Genomic DNA, 15,199 nt, shown 5'->3' with positions numbered 1-15,199 from the left:
GAATGTCGATGGTTCTCGGTATACAATACTTAAAGAAAAAAGAAAACGTAAAAGAAATCACTGCGACGCTACTTAAAGATAGCATCTTTTTTTGTAGGACAGTTTAAGTGCGTAACGGTCTATCCGGCAGGCTGCAATACGTATACAATACGCATCCGAATGTTGCCGTGATTGTTGGGAGACAACTGATGTGCTGTGCACGGCAGCCCCGCAGTGCTGTCCCTACAAGGTGCAAGTTCCGAGAATATTTATCAGTATACGATTGATTGTATTATAGACGCGCGTTTCGCTGGCGCGAACGGATGTTCGGTGTCGCGAACGAATCAACTATAGACCTAGATTAGATTGTAGATACTAGTGCGTAGATATGATAATTTATATAAATGAATCGCATAATGCGGATGATATATATATATATATATATATATTATATTTGAGTGTATTTTTGTCTCTTTTTATTATAAAAAAAGCTTCGTATGAAATAAAGATGAAAATTTTGTTACTCGACGCCTAATTTTCTGACTATCCCACTTCCCACACCAGGGTGTAAATGAGGAGGCACGTGTTTTTCCAAATTTGAATAAGTCTTGTATATTTTACAAAGTAAATAGAATATAAACAATCTTTAAAATCGTTTGAAAACGCAAGAGTACGAGTCTCATTGGTGAACAATCACTTTTTTTCCATCATATAATATGTATATTATAAAGTATACGATATCAACAGGACAACTTGGCGCGTATTCATTTAATTATATCCAAGACCTTGAAGATCGTACGATCATGGCCTGCGTCGCATCTCTTTCTCTCGCCACTCTTTCTTTCTTCCTCTCTTCTTCTTTATCTTTGCCTAACGAGATCAATAACTTGCTTCACTTCTTTGTTCACTTATATATAATCGAGATATGGCCAGTCCCACGAAACTCTCATCACGCGAGAAAGATCATCCTTCGTTTATCGCTCGTCCCGTCGCATATGTATATATTAGCACTATATGGAAGAGTAAGGTACAACGCAATAGTGTCGAATAAAGTGTACACACGATAAGAGTATATCGAAGTATCGAATCATCGCCGACGAAACGAAGCGCAGCTCTAGCGTTCAATAGGAGTGACCAGATCTACTTAAACATCGTACAATTCTTTCTCTCTCGTATCGTAATATAATCAGTTCCTCCAATATACAGCACATACACTCGCATCTCACATAATCGCACATACTCGCTACGTGTGTTTTATTTTTTTTTTCTTTTTTTTTCTCTTGTTCGTTTTGTGTATACCGTTTAGAATACGCTCCTCTATAACGTGTGTAAACGACGATTATCCAGGCGCGCGCGCAGGAGTAGATGAGTGTGTACGGGGGGTATGGTTGTTTGGGCAGTAGTAGCATTGAAGTTTCGTTTGTTTATCGCATACATCATATCTCGTGTGTGTATTCTTGTTTGGCTCTTGTCTTTGGTATAACGATGAATTGTATTATTATTATTATTATTATATTTTTTGTTTTATTTACACCGCGATGACAAAGTCGCGAAGGTTCCTTTGGCCGGCGCGGTCGACGTGCTGCTGCTGCTGCTGCTCGTTGTACTCTGGGTCGGTCAATTCAAGCGCGTCGGAGAACCCCGAGGGTGGATCCAGCTTGGGGACGAACATGTTGTGGCCTGGTCCGTCACGCTCCGGGACGAGAGGGCCCGACTGGTGCTTGGGATGGCCAGGCCCCCCGTGTTGCTGGTGCCCGGGCCCGGATGATGCTGTTGCTGACCCACCGACGAGCTGGTTTGACCTGGCCTCCTCGCCGGTATAACGCGCCAGCTGTAGCATCCTGCGCGGCAAATTCAAAAGTTAGCGTTACGCATGTATATAAATAACGTAAATAAAGATCGACTCACTTGGGTCTTCCCCTTCCAGGAAACGATTTTCTCTCAAAAATCGGTGAGGGTTCTGTAGACGTGCTAGATTCTGGTCCATGGTACAAGAAGTCTGCAAAAACACACGGCAATTATGAATTATCGTTGACACCTCGATGCTCGCTTCTGCTTTCAAAGTATATACGATACATGGGATAACTACTGTATAGTGAGGAGACTCTATATTGCAACAGCGATCGTTCGTTCAATCGACGCTGAACATATTCATTCATTCTACACAAGCGCACAAGTCCTGCATCGATTTTCGCGAATGGAAGCACAGAGCTGGTGATCAGATCGGATGACAGCCAATCGTTAAATCATCCTCACTCATATAAGCGCTCTGCATTACACATCATAGAAAGGGGGGTGTGAAATGACGCTATGAACTAAGACAAAAAAAAAAAAAATGAAATACACAACTCGATCAACCAAAATGGAATATACATACAGCTGCGATCGAAGTTCCGATTGAGCGATATTTCGCGATTAAGTACTCACGCGAACGAGCACGCGCATAAATCAGAGCCAATACGAGAAAGCAATTTAGCCTCGCGTGACAAGTCGTTCAAAAAATGAGCCAGCTCATTTCGAAGTAAATCGTACGATATGGGTCAATTTATTTGCTCTCGTCCACTTGACTCGGAACTTGGATCTGCGCGCGCGCACCGCGATCAGGAGATATTTTTCAGAGAACGAGAGAGAGAGGGACATATATACACGTTTCAACAAGTTTATAAAAGCAGTCTATATAAAAGAGAGAGAGAGAGAGAGAGAGAGAGAGAGAGAGAGAGAGAGAGAGAGAGAGAGAGAGAGAGAGAGAGAGAAGAAGGGGGTAGAAAGAGAAAAAACGTAAGAGTGAATTGCGTACTGTGAACGCGCGCATCGGCCGCAGAGGCCGAGTGATGGGAATCGACGAGGTGATTGGAAGACTCGGTTCGGCTGCTGGTCCCGACTTCCGTGTCGCTGTCCGAGCCCAGGGTGTCGTACTCCTCCGACTCGGACTTGCCCTGACTCGTCTTGTGCGCTGCTTTATGCAACGGCGCAGAGGACGAGCGGCCCCCGCGCACCTTAGCGTACCGGTTGCAATCCGACTGCAATCAGACGGAGATTTTTTTTTTGTTTTTCTTTTTCTGGTCTCATAATTTTGACTTCCTCACTCTCTTATTTTTTTCTTCTTTTTTTTTACTTCTGGGACACTGATTGCTCGTAATTGATAGATCTGTTTGTTTTCTGTTGATGGAGACCCCCGAGCTAATAGCTATCGACATTCCGAATGATCATTCCTCGTTTGCGAGGATCTCTTGCGTGATCGCGCGAGAATATTATCGAATGATCGTTCGAAATTCTGACACCCACCCCCGCTAAGAAAATATCATTCGCTACTTTTCGTCAATTAGATTTTTCATTGTAACAACTTATTACGGTATACGTTGTTACACAAAACATATAATAAGGAGACAAGTTCGATTCGATAATATGCAAGTAAAAATATATACATTTCACAATTTCTCAGTGCAAAAGAATAACATAATCAATAACGCAACACATTCAGTTATAACTGCTGCAGCGAAACTTTAGCTATAATGTATAAATACTTTTCCAAAATGTAACAATCTAAAAATCGTATAACAAAGCTGCGTATGAATATACGTGTGTAAAACAAAATTTAAGCATCGATACACGACAAAACTCAAACTGTAAAAGCATTGAAAAATCCAATTGATACAACGAGTTATTGTCAGTCATTATACTCTAATTCGCAAATTGATGATACATGGCGAGACGGAAATCGTGCGCTTCCGGAGAATACACAAGATATCTTCCCCGGGAAGTATACGTATGTACAATTAATTTCGCCGAGGAGGGTTTGCGATACACAAAAAACAAACGGCGCAACTTTGCTGTACTGCGAGCGAGAGAGAGAGAGAGAAAGAGAACCGAAGTTAATGGAGCGGACCAGCAGTCGCAGCGACCGAGGAGTCAGAGAAAGAGACAGATAGAGAAAGAGAGAGAGAGAGAGAGAGAGAGAGAGAGAGAGAGAGAGAGAGAGAAGAAGAAAGAAAGAAAGAGAGTCGGAGTTTCGTGTGTATATACCTCTTCGAATGGATTATTCTCGAATCGCGGCGAGAATCGCTTTGCGCGCGTGAATCTACATTATTTTTTGCGGGGCTGAGCGTCGGGACCAGAGTGAGTATATACGTCTGTGTGTATGTGTACTTATACATTTATATGCGGCTGCGTGTACGCGTGGAAGTGATTTATCGAGATATATACGCTTTCTGCGCAAATGAATATACGTGCTGCTCTCGAGAGTCGGAGATTTATGCTTCTGAATTTTTTTAGACTCGCCCTAAAGCGCTTTTTCTTGCGCTTTGGTCTTTAGCTTCCGATGAAACGGCGCGTCGGATCGGCGCTTTTATATCAAAGAGCGAGTGTTTCGCGTTGATTAGGTATGCTTTTTTTCTTTTCCTTTTTATTTCAAGGCATGACGAAGCTTGCGCTGTGCGTGACACATGTGCGAATATATACCGGGTATGATAACCATGCCGACTGCGGAAATGAAATACATCTGTGATTTCAGCTGCTAAGGAGGCGAAGAATCGCTGTGACTCGGATCGTCCGGGTTTTTTTTTTCAATCGTCAAGAATGTTCCACGTAAAATCTCAGTCTTCTTAAAAATCCATCTCCGTCAAAGCGACTCTCCCCCCAAGTTGTCACAGTCCACCCAGAAGAAAAAGCAAACACAAAAATAAACAATAATCCAGAGAGCAGCGAGTTGTTTAAGTATATAGTGTAGAGGAGAGTAGGTAAACGAGAGCATGCGTCCTCTTTGTCGGCAAGAGAGATCACGGCCTCGCCATCAGCTGTCGCAGCGGCGCCGATAGATCGCGTCGCTTTTTTCCTTATCTCGCGGGACGATCGGCTCTGATATCCAGAACGTTACCTCTCTCAGCTGGAGTGTGTCAGCTGCGGTAAGCCTTGGGTCGTGGTAGACGAAGGTCTGGAGGGGTGCAGCCGAGTCGCAGCGGCTGTCGCCGCCCGCGGGCACGCTCTCCTTCAGCTGGAACGTAGCGTAAGGGTAGATGTCCTCGGAGTACTCTGAAAAAGGTAAGAGAGCACGACGGGCCGTGCGGAGGTTTGTTTAGGCTGATGCTCGACGTGCGGGGTGTGATGGTGATGAGCTGCGATCGATGATGGCGAGGCGCTTTTGATGATTCTTAATGTAATTTATTATTGAATTTTCCGCTGAGACTCGCGCTTCTCGGCTCGATTCAAATAGTCAAAGCATAACGCGGTGATGGAAAACGCGTTTGGGAATAGTCTTCACCCGCGGCTCCCATAACGTCTCGTTTGCCTTAAAACGCGACACTTCTAACTTGCAGGATGTTCGCGCGCGCGCTGGAGAGCAGCGCGCCAGTTCCCAAGTGTCATATTCCGCTGCTGCGGTGAGAAAGTTTCGGCGAGAGAGAGAGAGAGAGAGAGAGAGAGAGAGAGAGAGAGAGAGAGAGAGAGAGAGAGAGGATTAAAACGCCATAAATCTTCGTCAGGAAAAATAATCTTTTACCGCCTCGCGATGCATTTTCCGGCGCGACTTTGTTGGAATAATATAAACTTTGTTTTATGTTAAAAATTTGAAAGTCGCGAGTCGTGTAATTAAAAAGAGATGTCGCAAAATTTAATTGAAATGAATACGGCGTATGTGATAACGATGATAATGAAAATGATATTGCGATGCCAAACTAAAAGGCAAATCCTCTCGAAAGCCAGGGTACAGCGGTGATAATAATAATAATAATAATAATAATAATAATGGCATGAAATGGAAATGCAATGAAGAGTTACCTGGTATCCTTTCCAACGTACCCATCTCGTGTATAGGCGACCGCAGAGGCTTGCGCACAGTCGCGTAATACTGCTCTCGCTGCTCCATGTTTTGCTTATTATCTAATGCTGCGGCCGTCTGCGCGTCGTGGAGGCTCCCTAAGTCACCCATCAAAGGCCCTACGTTAATTAACAGTAATTCTAGTTAAGCAGCAGCTACTCTCATAGCTTTGCGCTTCTCTTCCTCTCTTACTCTATTACTATTATTCTCATAACACGTGTATGTGCACTGTTTGCTTTCACCCGGACTCCGACTTCACTTCGCACGATGACAACAATTCGTTTACAGTGGTCGAGTTTCGCTTTGTTTTTGTTAGATCGAAGAACGCGTTTTCTGCGCAGTTCCGAGAAAAGATTTGTAATTATTTGTTACTGCTCACTTGTGTAAGTAGATTAACTTTGTTTTTATAACACGTGTAAAGTTATATTTCGCGATAGAGATCGCTCTACTTTACCGCGGCTTTCCTTTTATTCTACGAGGCTGCTCCGAAACAAACTTTTGCAACGAAAGGAAAAAGAGAGCTCGCGATGTATAAACTTTGACGATAATAGCCTTATCTTGTGAAGATGAATGATGTAGTTCGACAGTAAACAAGGTGAGCGAGATCGCATCTTAAACGTAGTCTTTGCATTAAGATAACATCGCTCGCAACGCGGGATTTATTGTTCGACGGTCCTGAGTTACGTAAATCAAAACTTTATAGAGCACCGTGAGGTAATAAACAAGTTTACGCCGTAGTGAACTAATACAGCGCGCGGAACCTTGCGGTAGCTGGAGCGTAAGAAAGGTAACTATTTTATAACTTGCTTTTTATGAGGATAATCAACGTAATCAAACTCCGCGTTACTATGTTTTCTATCAAAAGTGCTGCGTCCTGACTAAATCAAGTATTACGCATGTGGCATTGTTTCACTCGACAACGGATATTTAATTCTTCTATTGTGAGTAAAAGTTTCGATCTCAATTAAAAGAGAAAAAAATACTACACGACGCGGCTACCTACAGCTTGTAAGCCGGCAAACTTTGAATCACCAACGCTTTTTCCTCTTGTTCGAAACATTCGACTTTTAATTAGCCCTATAAGTACCTTACGAATACACCGGCTTATTTTCACGAATAAACTTTCAACTATACAATGAAACAACCAACTACGTAAATAAGTATACTATTATGCTCTAGAAGCTGTACATATGATGGACTCCTCACCGTGCTTACTTTTTCGAAAGCAGTAAAACACTGCGCCAGCCGCGACGATGACTGCGAACGAGCTGAGCACCAGTGGGAGGATTAGCTTGATGTCCGCGTAGACCGGTGTGTGCTGGGGTATGAATCTGTCGACGTCGAGGGCAGGCACTGTGGAACTGCTGTGTAACTGTAGCGTCGTGATTTTGTACTCGGCGAGGGACGAGCCAGCGTTGTTGTGCGCCCTTATGCGAATCTCGTAAGTCGTGCCTGGCTGCAGTTCGCTCAACGTGTACGACTTTTGCACCTGATGGATTTAAAAAATTACACGAGGTTGATCGTTTCATCTCAAATAAAAAAAAAAAAAAAAAAAAAAAAAAAACAGATGCATGATTCGTACTTCGATATTGTTCGAAACGAAGGTCCAAAGTTCCTCGCCGCTTCTCTTGTACTCCAGCTCGAAATAAGTGATGGGGCAGCCTCCGTCGTTCCAGGTCTGTAAATGCAGAGTGATCCACGAGACGTTGACGGTGATGAATTTTTCGCCTCCGTTGGCTGGGGAGTCATCCGGTTTGCTGCCCTCCGTCATCGCCTTGACGATCTCGCTGGGCGAGCCCATACCGATGCGATTGTACGCGGTGAGGTAGATCTGATAGTTGGTGCCGCACCAGAGCTGCGACAGCTGGTAGCTGTTGCTCTTGTGCGACAGCTTGATCTCTTCCCACTCGCCGAACTCGCGCTTGAAGTGCAGGATGTAGCCGCGTATCGGCGCACCGCCGTCGTCGCCGTTCTTCCACTGCACGTTTATCGAGTTGCTCGTCGCGCTCGTCGCGTGCAGTAATGGTGCAGCTGGCGGCACTGTCGAGCGAATTTTCAAAGTCGATATTTCATATTCATGATAGAGTCGTTTTAGGTATGTAGGTATGTTATCTACGAGATGGATTACCTTGCACAGTCAGTCGATGCGTGATCTTATCGGAGCCGTAGCGATTCTCGACGAAGCACGTATAATTGCCGCTGTCTTCCCTGTGCAGATCTCGGATCTGCAGCGAGCCGTCATTCTCGAGAGTAACCCTCGACGAGGCTCCGAACCTAATAACTTGACCCCATTGTTTCCACGTCACCGTCGGCTCGGGCTTGCCGACCCTTTGACAAGGCAACGTCACGTCCTGCTTCCACGGCACCACGAGGATCTGGCCGAACGAGTAGATGGCCGCCCGTACTGTTGCGATGCAAAAGAATCGTTTTTATTTTAAAAATAGTCGAGGTCTTCCTTCGTTTCGCTATAAAATTCACTGCATACATAAATGAACACGTAGAGAGACTGTGTCACCGAAACTACCACTGAAATATTCAGAAGGCTAACGATACGACCCTGGTGTAATACCGTCCCTCCAAAAATATCCCGAACGTGGATATGTGACGAACGGACATGAAGCTTCCGACCGCACGAGCTCGGTCGTTCATAAAAAGCCACTTAATCCCTTCGCAGATAAAAGTCCAGAGCTCCATATAACAAAGCGAAAGTGCGAACGCAAGCTCGTAAAAGTCATACCTTCGCTGGACGGCGAGACGAGGATGGAGGGCGTGCGCGGCCCGTCACCAACCGCCGTCACAGCGGCTATGTTGAACTCGTACTGATTCTTTTTGTGCAGGTTCTCGGCGAGGTAGAACGTCTTGTGAGGCGGCAGATTACGCGTGAACCACTTGCCGTCGGGGCCGTCAGGACCTACTGGTCGTACGTGTACGCTGTACGAAGTGATGATACCGTTACTGCGAAGCGGCGGCTGCCAGGAGACTATTATCGAGGTCGCCGACGAAGCCACTGCCTTGATGCCCGCGGGTACCTCGGGCCTGTCCTCCTCCGTGACGCAGTAGAGCGGAGCTGAGGGTAGGCCGTCGCCGGCTCGGGTGTAGGCCGATACCTGACGCAACGACCGACGATCGAAGTAGTCGCGATAGATTCATTGAACGAATAGAACAGAATGATGCTCTACTGACCTGCACCGAGTAGTTGGTGTGCTTCTCGAGATTGGTCAGTCCAACGATGAGCGCAGTCGTGCTCTTGGTCTCGACCTTGGTGCTGTCGGTGAGCGCGTTCATGTTCTCGTACATGACCTTGTAGCCCTTGAGAATACCGTTGAGACTGGAGTTGGGCGGTGGGTCCCAGGTCACCTGCAGCGACTGCGACGTCAGAGGCGTGCACCTCACGTCCTGCGGTGGACTCGACGGAACTGCAAGTGAAAACGTCACGCGTGAGTCAGCCTCGTACACTTTCGTTTCTTCTCGATAACGTACTTACCGTCTTCGAGGGTCTGGGCGACGACCTCCGGCGTCATGGGACCAGCGCCGAGGGCATTGTAAGCCTGAACGACGATGCTGTAGCGCGTGTACTTCTTCAGGTTCGACAATTGACACTGTCGTCCCGGTATAGCTGTCCTCGCCAAGCCCAGGGCTATGCTCGCCGTCGAGATCCGGCCTTCTACCGTTCGATACATGTACTCCGCTCCGTGTCTAAGGTCGTCAAAGAGAATGTCGATTATGCGAAAAAGTTTATCGTCGATCAGAAAGTAAAGGACCTCTGTGAATATCGGAAAAGCTTTTAGAGAAAATTACGCGAGCGCGCAAGTATAGCAGAGAAAAATTTCCTCGAGCTCGAGCTCTCAACTTTGCTCGTTCGCGAATGTAAAAGCACTTTCCGAAACTCCGAAAAGAAAAGCCATCGGAACGAGCCGAGGTCCCTCGTGAAAAGCATTAACGGCAAAAAAATTAAATCCCTCCCCGCGAATCATATTTCACAGACATAGAAGAAGCGCAACGCGCAAGCAGGGCTATTTATTATTATTTTACCGTTGCTCCTTGTAGCCGACGTGGTAGCCGAGAATCTCGCCGTTCCATAAATCATCGACCGGCGGATCCCACGTTACCTTCAATTCCGTCGAACTGACAGGCTCGACTTTGAGATTCTTCGGCGGTCCGCCGGGCGTCTCGCCCTCCGTCATCGCGTCCAAAATCTGCGAAGCAGTTTACAACCCTTGGCGTTATACACATCAAGAAGCGAACGCGCGTGTCTCGTGCGCTACACGCTACACCTGGTGATTTATAGGAGTTGCGAGTTGCTATCTCGCGCTTCGACTGAGAGGGAGATTGATATTAATTTTGCAAGTCGGCTATGGACTTTTTGAAACTGCAATTTTCAGTCTTTTAGAATTCTCGATTATGTATTACAAAAATTTGCTGCATTCCGTGACCGAGTTGATGCAACAAGGCCGGCGGCTATGTAAAAGCAACTTTAAACTTTTTATAAGCGAGTTCGCATCAAACACCGCTATTTACCCATAAATACGGCTATCGACTGCGCGCACGCTCGATAAAAAGTAAGCGCAAAAAACTACCCCGTGGTCGTTTCGTCCGCTGTACTGCAGTCGGAGTCTTTGACGCGAAATTATGAAGAAACGACATCCCCCAGTCTCAGCGAAATATTAATCAGCCAGATAGCCTCGCTGGAAATGCACAAGCCAGCAAAACAGACGGAGAGAGGGAGAGAGAGAGAGAGAGAGAGAGAGAGAGAGAGAGAGAGAGAGAAAGGACAGGTAGGCAGAAAATGTGCTGGTATACGTACGTCGCTGGGTTGACTCCTGCCAAGTTCGTTCTCGGCGAAAATGCGAAATTGATATGTAACCGCCGGTCGGAGGCCGCTTATGTGGGCGTGCTCCTGGCTCCCGGGTACCGTAGTGTGAAACGTATGGTCGTGCCAAACTTCTGCACAGGCAAGTTATCAAACTATTCAATATCTCTTTCCGGCACCGCTAGCAGAGAGGCAGAGAGCTACTCCAACGTTATACCACCCGAGTTTAACGATCGCGCAATACTGCGCTACGTAGGTGTATTTATTTATGCCAATAATTTACGAGCTCCCAGCTGTTTGGAAGAAACGCCCCCGTGTGGCTCTATTATGCCGCAGCGAGGGATCGAGTTTCTAGTCAATTAAAAGTTTTTAGGATAAGCCGTGCTGGCTGGTATTTAATCGAGCTGATAAATTGTCAATGAGAGACTCCTTGCGTAATCGAAAATTGATTATTCATTCGGGTCCTCGATTGTGCTCGACGTATCAAAGGGATGTTCGCATACGGACTATTGAACGGTTCGAGGTAATTCCAGCATTTATCGAAACGCACACAATGTAACCATACCTGACTCGGTTTTATACTCGATGATGTACTGGGTGATCGGGCTGTTGCCATCCTGACTACTGCTCCAGCCGAGCTTTATGTAACGACTGCCCTTCTCCTTGACGCGCAGATTTCTCGGAAAATCCGGTGGCTCTGCGAATTCGACAATGAAATTACAGCGTCGCACGACAGACTGTGTGTATACAGATGCGTACCTTGAATGTACAGATGTATCGTCATCTCGTCCCTTCCGTAAGCGTTGCTGGCGATGCAAAAGTACCGGTCGCTGTCTTCCCTCGTCGTGCCGAGAAGACCCAGGGTAGAGACGACGCCGTCTGTGGTGTTCTGCTCCTTGACCATGTACCGGTAGTCCGTGACAGCTGGTTCGAGCTGGGATCCGGCTTTGCGCCAGACGATCTTTAACGGGTGATCGCCCTTCGCTTCGCAGCGCAGGGACGCGTTGGAACCGAGACGGGCCGTTCGGTTCTCGTGCTTCACCGGGAAGTGCGCCGGGGCTGTGAGAGAAAAAGTTGTTTTTTTTTTTCAAATTATTTTCATATCGTACGGTACTGAAATAAACGAAATCCATTGTGTTATAATCGCGCTTTTATCATCCCGATATTTCATAGGCGTACACTTTTATATCGGCTCGCGTAACGAATACATTGAAAAATAAGCCAATAAATCAAGCGGCTTTATTTTTCCAGCAAAACTCGCGCTTGAAATGCGAGGAATCCTCACCGTTGACAGTGAGGTAGACCACCTTGCTCAGTCCAGCCCCGATTCCATTGACGGCCTCGCAGAGATAATAACCCTCGTGATCCTCCTGTACCCTGGCAAAGACCAAGGAGCCATTCGAGTGAATCTTGGGATCGTGGCTGTGCTCGTGTCCGGCGATGTCCTTGTAGTCGCCGGGCTTGCTGCCGCTAGCCTTGCGCCAGGTGACGCTCGGCGGCGGGAAACCGTCGGCGTGGCAGTGAAGGATCAGCTTCGACATACCCTCCGGCGCGTGAACGTCCTGCGGCTCCATCAGCCATCGTGGGGGTACTGTATGCGGTTGGAAGGGACGTATGGTAGGGTGGGCGTATGCAAAAGAGACGAGTTAGTATACAAGAGAGAGATAGAGAGAGAGAGACGTCTACGATGGAAACGTCTTATTCCTTCAATTTTAGCGAGTTAATCTCGATTTCGTAATTTAAGACGTTTCCACTGGTGATTCTACGGGAAATACAGATTAAATTATATCGTGAGCGCAGAACGCAAAAACAAACAACAGAAATATCAGTGCTGTGCAGACATTTTTTTACCCAGTGATATAAATATTTATATATAAACTGTATAAAAGGGTGCGCCGTGAGGCTGTGCGTGAAAAACAGAGACTTTTGATTGTCGAAAATTGCGATTTTTTTTTTTGTTAACAAACTGGTGGTGTATATACTGTGCTGTAATATGGTGTAATTTTGTGCAGATCAAAGTACATGTGATGTTCTCTCACCAATTATTACCGGCGCCGGGCAAAAAAAAATACTCTCTACATCGAAGCGCGACGCATCAATTGCCAGCAACAAACAGGATTTAATTAAAAGTAAATACAAGAATATTCCCCGACGGGTTTCCGCGTCGAATATCAAATTTATTGCACGGCAAAAAGTTGAATTTCATTTAAAAGAAAAATCAACGACCAATATTTCCCAAAAGCGCGAACAGCGCAAACTGAAATAATATCACAAATTAAATGAAAAGATATAACAATTTCCTCGCGGAATCAATACACGCACAGCAGTAGTAGCGGACGATCCTCGCGCGAATGATTAATGCGCGGCCTCTGCTCGGCGAAACGAAATCCTCCAAGCGTAACCCAATACTCGCGAACACAACACAAGAGAACAAAAAGCGCGCGAATTTTCGAAAAAACCATCGAAGCGTATCCTCAACTGAGCGAGAACAATTGGCGAGCGCTCGATCGTAATAATTCCCTCGCGAAGCATTAAAGCGCGAAGCAGCAGCAGCAGCAGCAGCAGCAACAACAGCAGCGTAAACACACGCGCACATGTATATGCACATCGGTGAGCCGGTAATTATCGTGGAGAATATGTGCTTGTGCGTGGGTGCATATAGAGAAAGAGTGAGTGCATTTCAAAGTGCGCACACATGGTAGTAGTAGTGAGAGCGAGAAAGGATAAACGGGGATATGAGGATATGGAGATCTCTTTTGTGCAGAACGTGCTGCTGGTGCTCCAGATTAGCCGTGGACGATCACAAATCACTGCTGGCTTCGATTCTATCGAACAAAGCCCTCGCCCCGACGATGCATACGTTCTCGTGTGCGTGTGGTGCAGCGCAAATCCGTGCAGTGTGCGACGTACAACACAGTAGTGGGTGCGAGAGAAAAAGAATTCCGCAGTATATAAGTGAATTCGGTGCGGCGAGAGAACTTTTGCTCTCTCCAATGCTTTCATTGATTCTGGAAATTAGGATCGCCGTAGGAGAGGAATATAGAATATTATGCTTGACGCTGCTTCGCTACGACAATCGAAAGCAAGGAAAGCGAACAGCGTCAGCGTCTCCTCGTTATTACTATAATAATATGCAGTGGTGCTGGAGAAACTGTGCGCATAAAAATTAGCGAAGAATCGATGCGCTCCTCTTCCCGCTGGCAGAAGAAATTACCGCGAACGACGAGCTCGGCAGTGTGCGAGACCTCGGCTACGGAATTGCGCGCGTGGCAGGTGTAGTTGCCCGTGTGATTGGCAGCGACGCGCTCGATCATGATCGTGCTGGAATGGCCGTACATGTTGTTGACAGTCAGTCCAGCCGGTGTCTGCTGGTGCTGCTGCGGTTGGCTCCCGTAGCGACTGGCCCCGAACGAATTGTCCGAGCTCTGGATGAGCTGACCGTCTTTGGACCAGCTGATCACGAAGGGCGCGTCACCCATGTCGACCATGCAGGTCACTTGGGCGCGCACACCTTCCGAGAGGTCCTCGTTAAAGTGGAACGGCGCGATCCGAGGTGGCACTGAATCAAAGCAGACACAAGAGAGGCGCTCGGATTAGAGGCTGTCGTACTGAGATTCGGCTTGTGCTCCTATTCTTCTTCTGTTGCTGCCGCTGAATAATGATGATAACATGCGACGATGACGACGACGAGGATTTTCTCCAGTTTTCAATATGAGGAGGCTCTGGGTTGGAGAGGCGACTTACGCAGCCAAAGGTGTGCAGAGCGTTTTTTAGCGAAAAGGTTGCCATACTTGGAAAACTTTTAATTCTTTCAATTCAATCGGATAATTTATACTGCGCACAACTTTGCGCTGCGCAATCGCGACGGAAGTAGCTTACGTGTCTAATACACATGATCGAAATATTTCAGAGTATGAACTGTGTGGCATGTCGTGTGCTGATCCATGTTTGTAGTGTACTGTAGTATATGGTGGGTCCATGCAGAGTAGTCGCATCCTGTGGCGTAAACAAAAGGAGTTTATACATTGTCATGGGAAAAGGGTCCCCGAGTATTTAGAAAAAGCGCATGATTGGTCGGAGTCCCGTAGGCCATAGTACGCGTCGACTGTTTGGAAATAATTCGGGCAGAGATTGCTCTGCGCATTCCCTTGTACGCGTACATATGCAGCGATACTCGTCTGCTTTTAGGTTGTCGGCGCGCAGCACACCTACACAGACACACGCGTGACGCGAGCAGCGCAAAAAACGAGGGGAAAAAAGCCAGCAGCAGCACCTTTGAGTCCGAACAAAGCCCGCGAGTTTTGATTTGTTTTCCATTGCTGCTACTGCTGCTTTCTCTCCCTCTCTCACTTTTTCGCCCTGCTCTCTACACTGCGTGTGGTATAGTATGCCGCTATGCTTTTTAATACCCGTGGAATATGAGCGGACATTGTTTGCTCGCTCGCGTTCGGAGAATAACAAAATACGCCCGGCCGATTTGTCCTAGCCTATCTCTCTCTCTCTCTCTCTCTCGCCGGCGAACGTACATAACAGTTTGTTAATCAAGCTGGCATGCGAGCGCACGAGCGAGGGAGTGCGGCTCGGGTTAAGCATTCGTG

At 46.8% G+C, this 15,199-nt stretch overlaps 1 protein-coding gene across 12 annotated transcripts in view; it reads right to left on the bottom strand.

The window, feature by feature from the left end:
• Positions 1 to 565: 565 nt before the first annotated feature.
• LOC100118247 (Down syndrome cell adhesion molecule-like protein Dscam2) overlaps positions 566 to 15,199 on the bottom strand; it is a 79,787-nt gene continuing 65,153 nt past the window's right edge. The window contains exons 11-27 of one of the 12 annotated variants that reach the window (XM_031927437.2): positions 13,816 to 14,160; positions 11,887 to 12,192; positions 11,361 to 11,660; positions 11,167 to 11,298; positions 10,596 to 10,735; positions 9,824 to 9,987; positions 9,276 to 9,487; positions 8,975 to 9,207; positions 8,529 to 8,898; positions 7,920 to 8,195; positions 7,374 to 7,831; positions 6,998 to 7,280; positions 5,752 to 5,910; positions 4,853 to 5,007; positions 2,777 to 2,999; positions 1,888 to 1,978; positions 566 to 1,820 (exon numbers count right to left, since the gene is read on the bottom strand). In XM_031927437.2, coding sequence (XP_031783297.1) covers positions 1,508 to 1,820; positions 1,888 to 1,978; positions 2,777 to 2,999; positions 4,853 to 5,007; positions 5,752 to 5,910; positions 6,998 to 7,280; positions 7,374 to 7,831; positions 7,920 to 8,195; positions 8,529 to 8,898; positions 8,975 to 9,207; positions 9,276 to 9,487; positions 9,824 to 9,987; positions 10,596 to 10,735; positions 11,167 to 11,298; positions 11,361 to 11,660; positions 11,887 to 12,192; positions 13,816 to 14,160 — 4,160 coding nt within the window. In that variant the 3' untranslated portion in view covers positions 566 to 1,507. The remainder of the gene's footprint in view (positions 1,821 to 1,887; positions 1,979 to 2,776; positions 3,000 to 4,852; positions 5,008 to 5,751; positions 5,911 to 6,997; positions 7,281 to 7,373; positions 7,832 to 7,919; positions 8,196 to 8,528; positions 8,899 to 8,974; positions 9,208 to 9,275; positions 9,488 to 9,823; positions 9,988 to 10,595; positions 10,736 to 11,166; positions 11,299 to 11,360; positions 11,661 to 11,886; positions 12,193 to 13,815; positions 14,161 to 15,199) is intronic. The other 11 variants (XM_031927440.2, XM_031927439.2, XM_031927438.2 and 8 more) reach the window with 11 other exon arrangements.

Source organism: Nasonia vitripennis, chromosome 3 (assembly GCF_009193385.2).
Source record: "Nasonia vitripennis strain AsymCx chromosome 3, Nvit_psr_1.1, whole genome shotgun sequence".
Taxonomy (NCBI): Eukaryota; Metazoa; Arthropoda; class Insecta; order Hymenoptera; family Pteromalidae; genus Nasonia; species Nasonia vitripennis.
The sequence above is the reverse complement of the archived record's forward strand: the minus strand, read 5'-3'. Positions and strand labels throughout refer to the sequence as shown.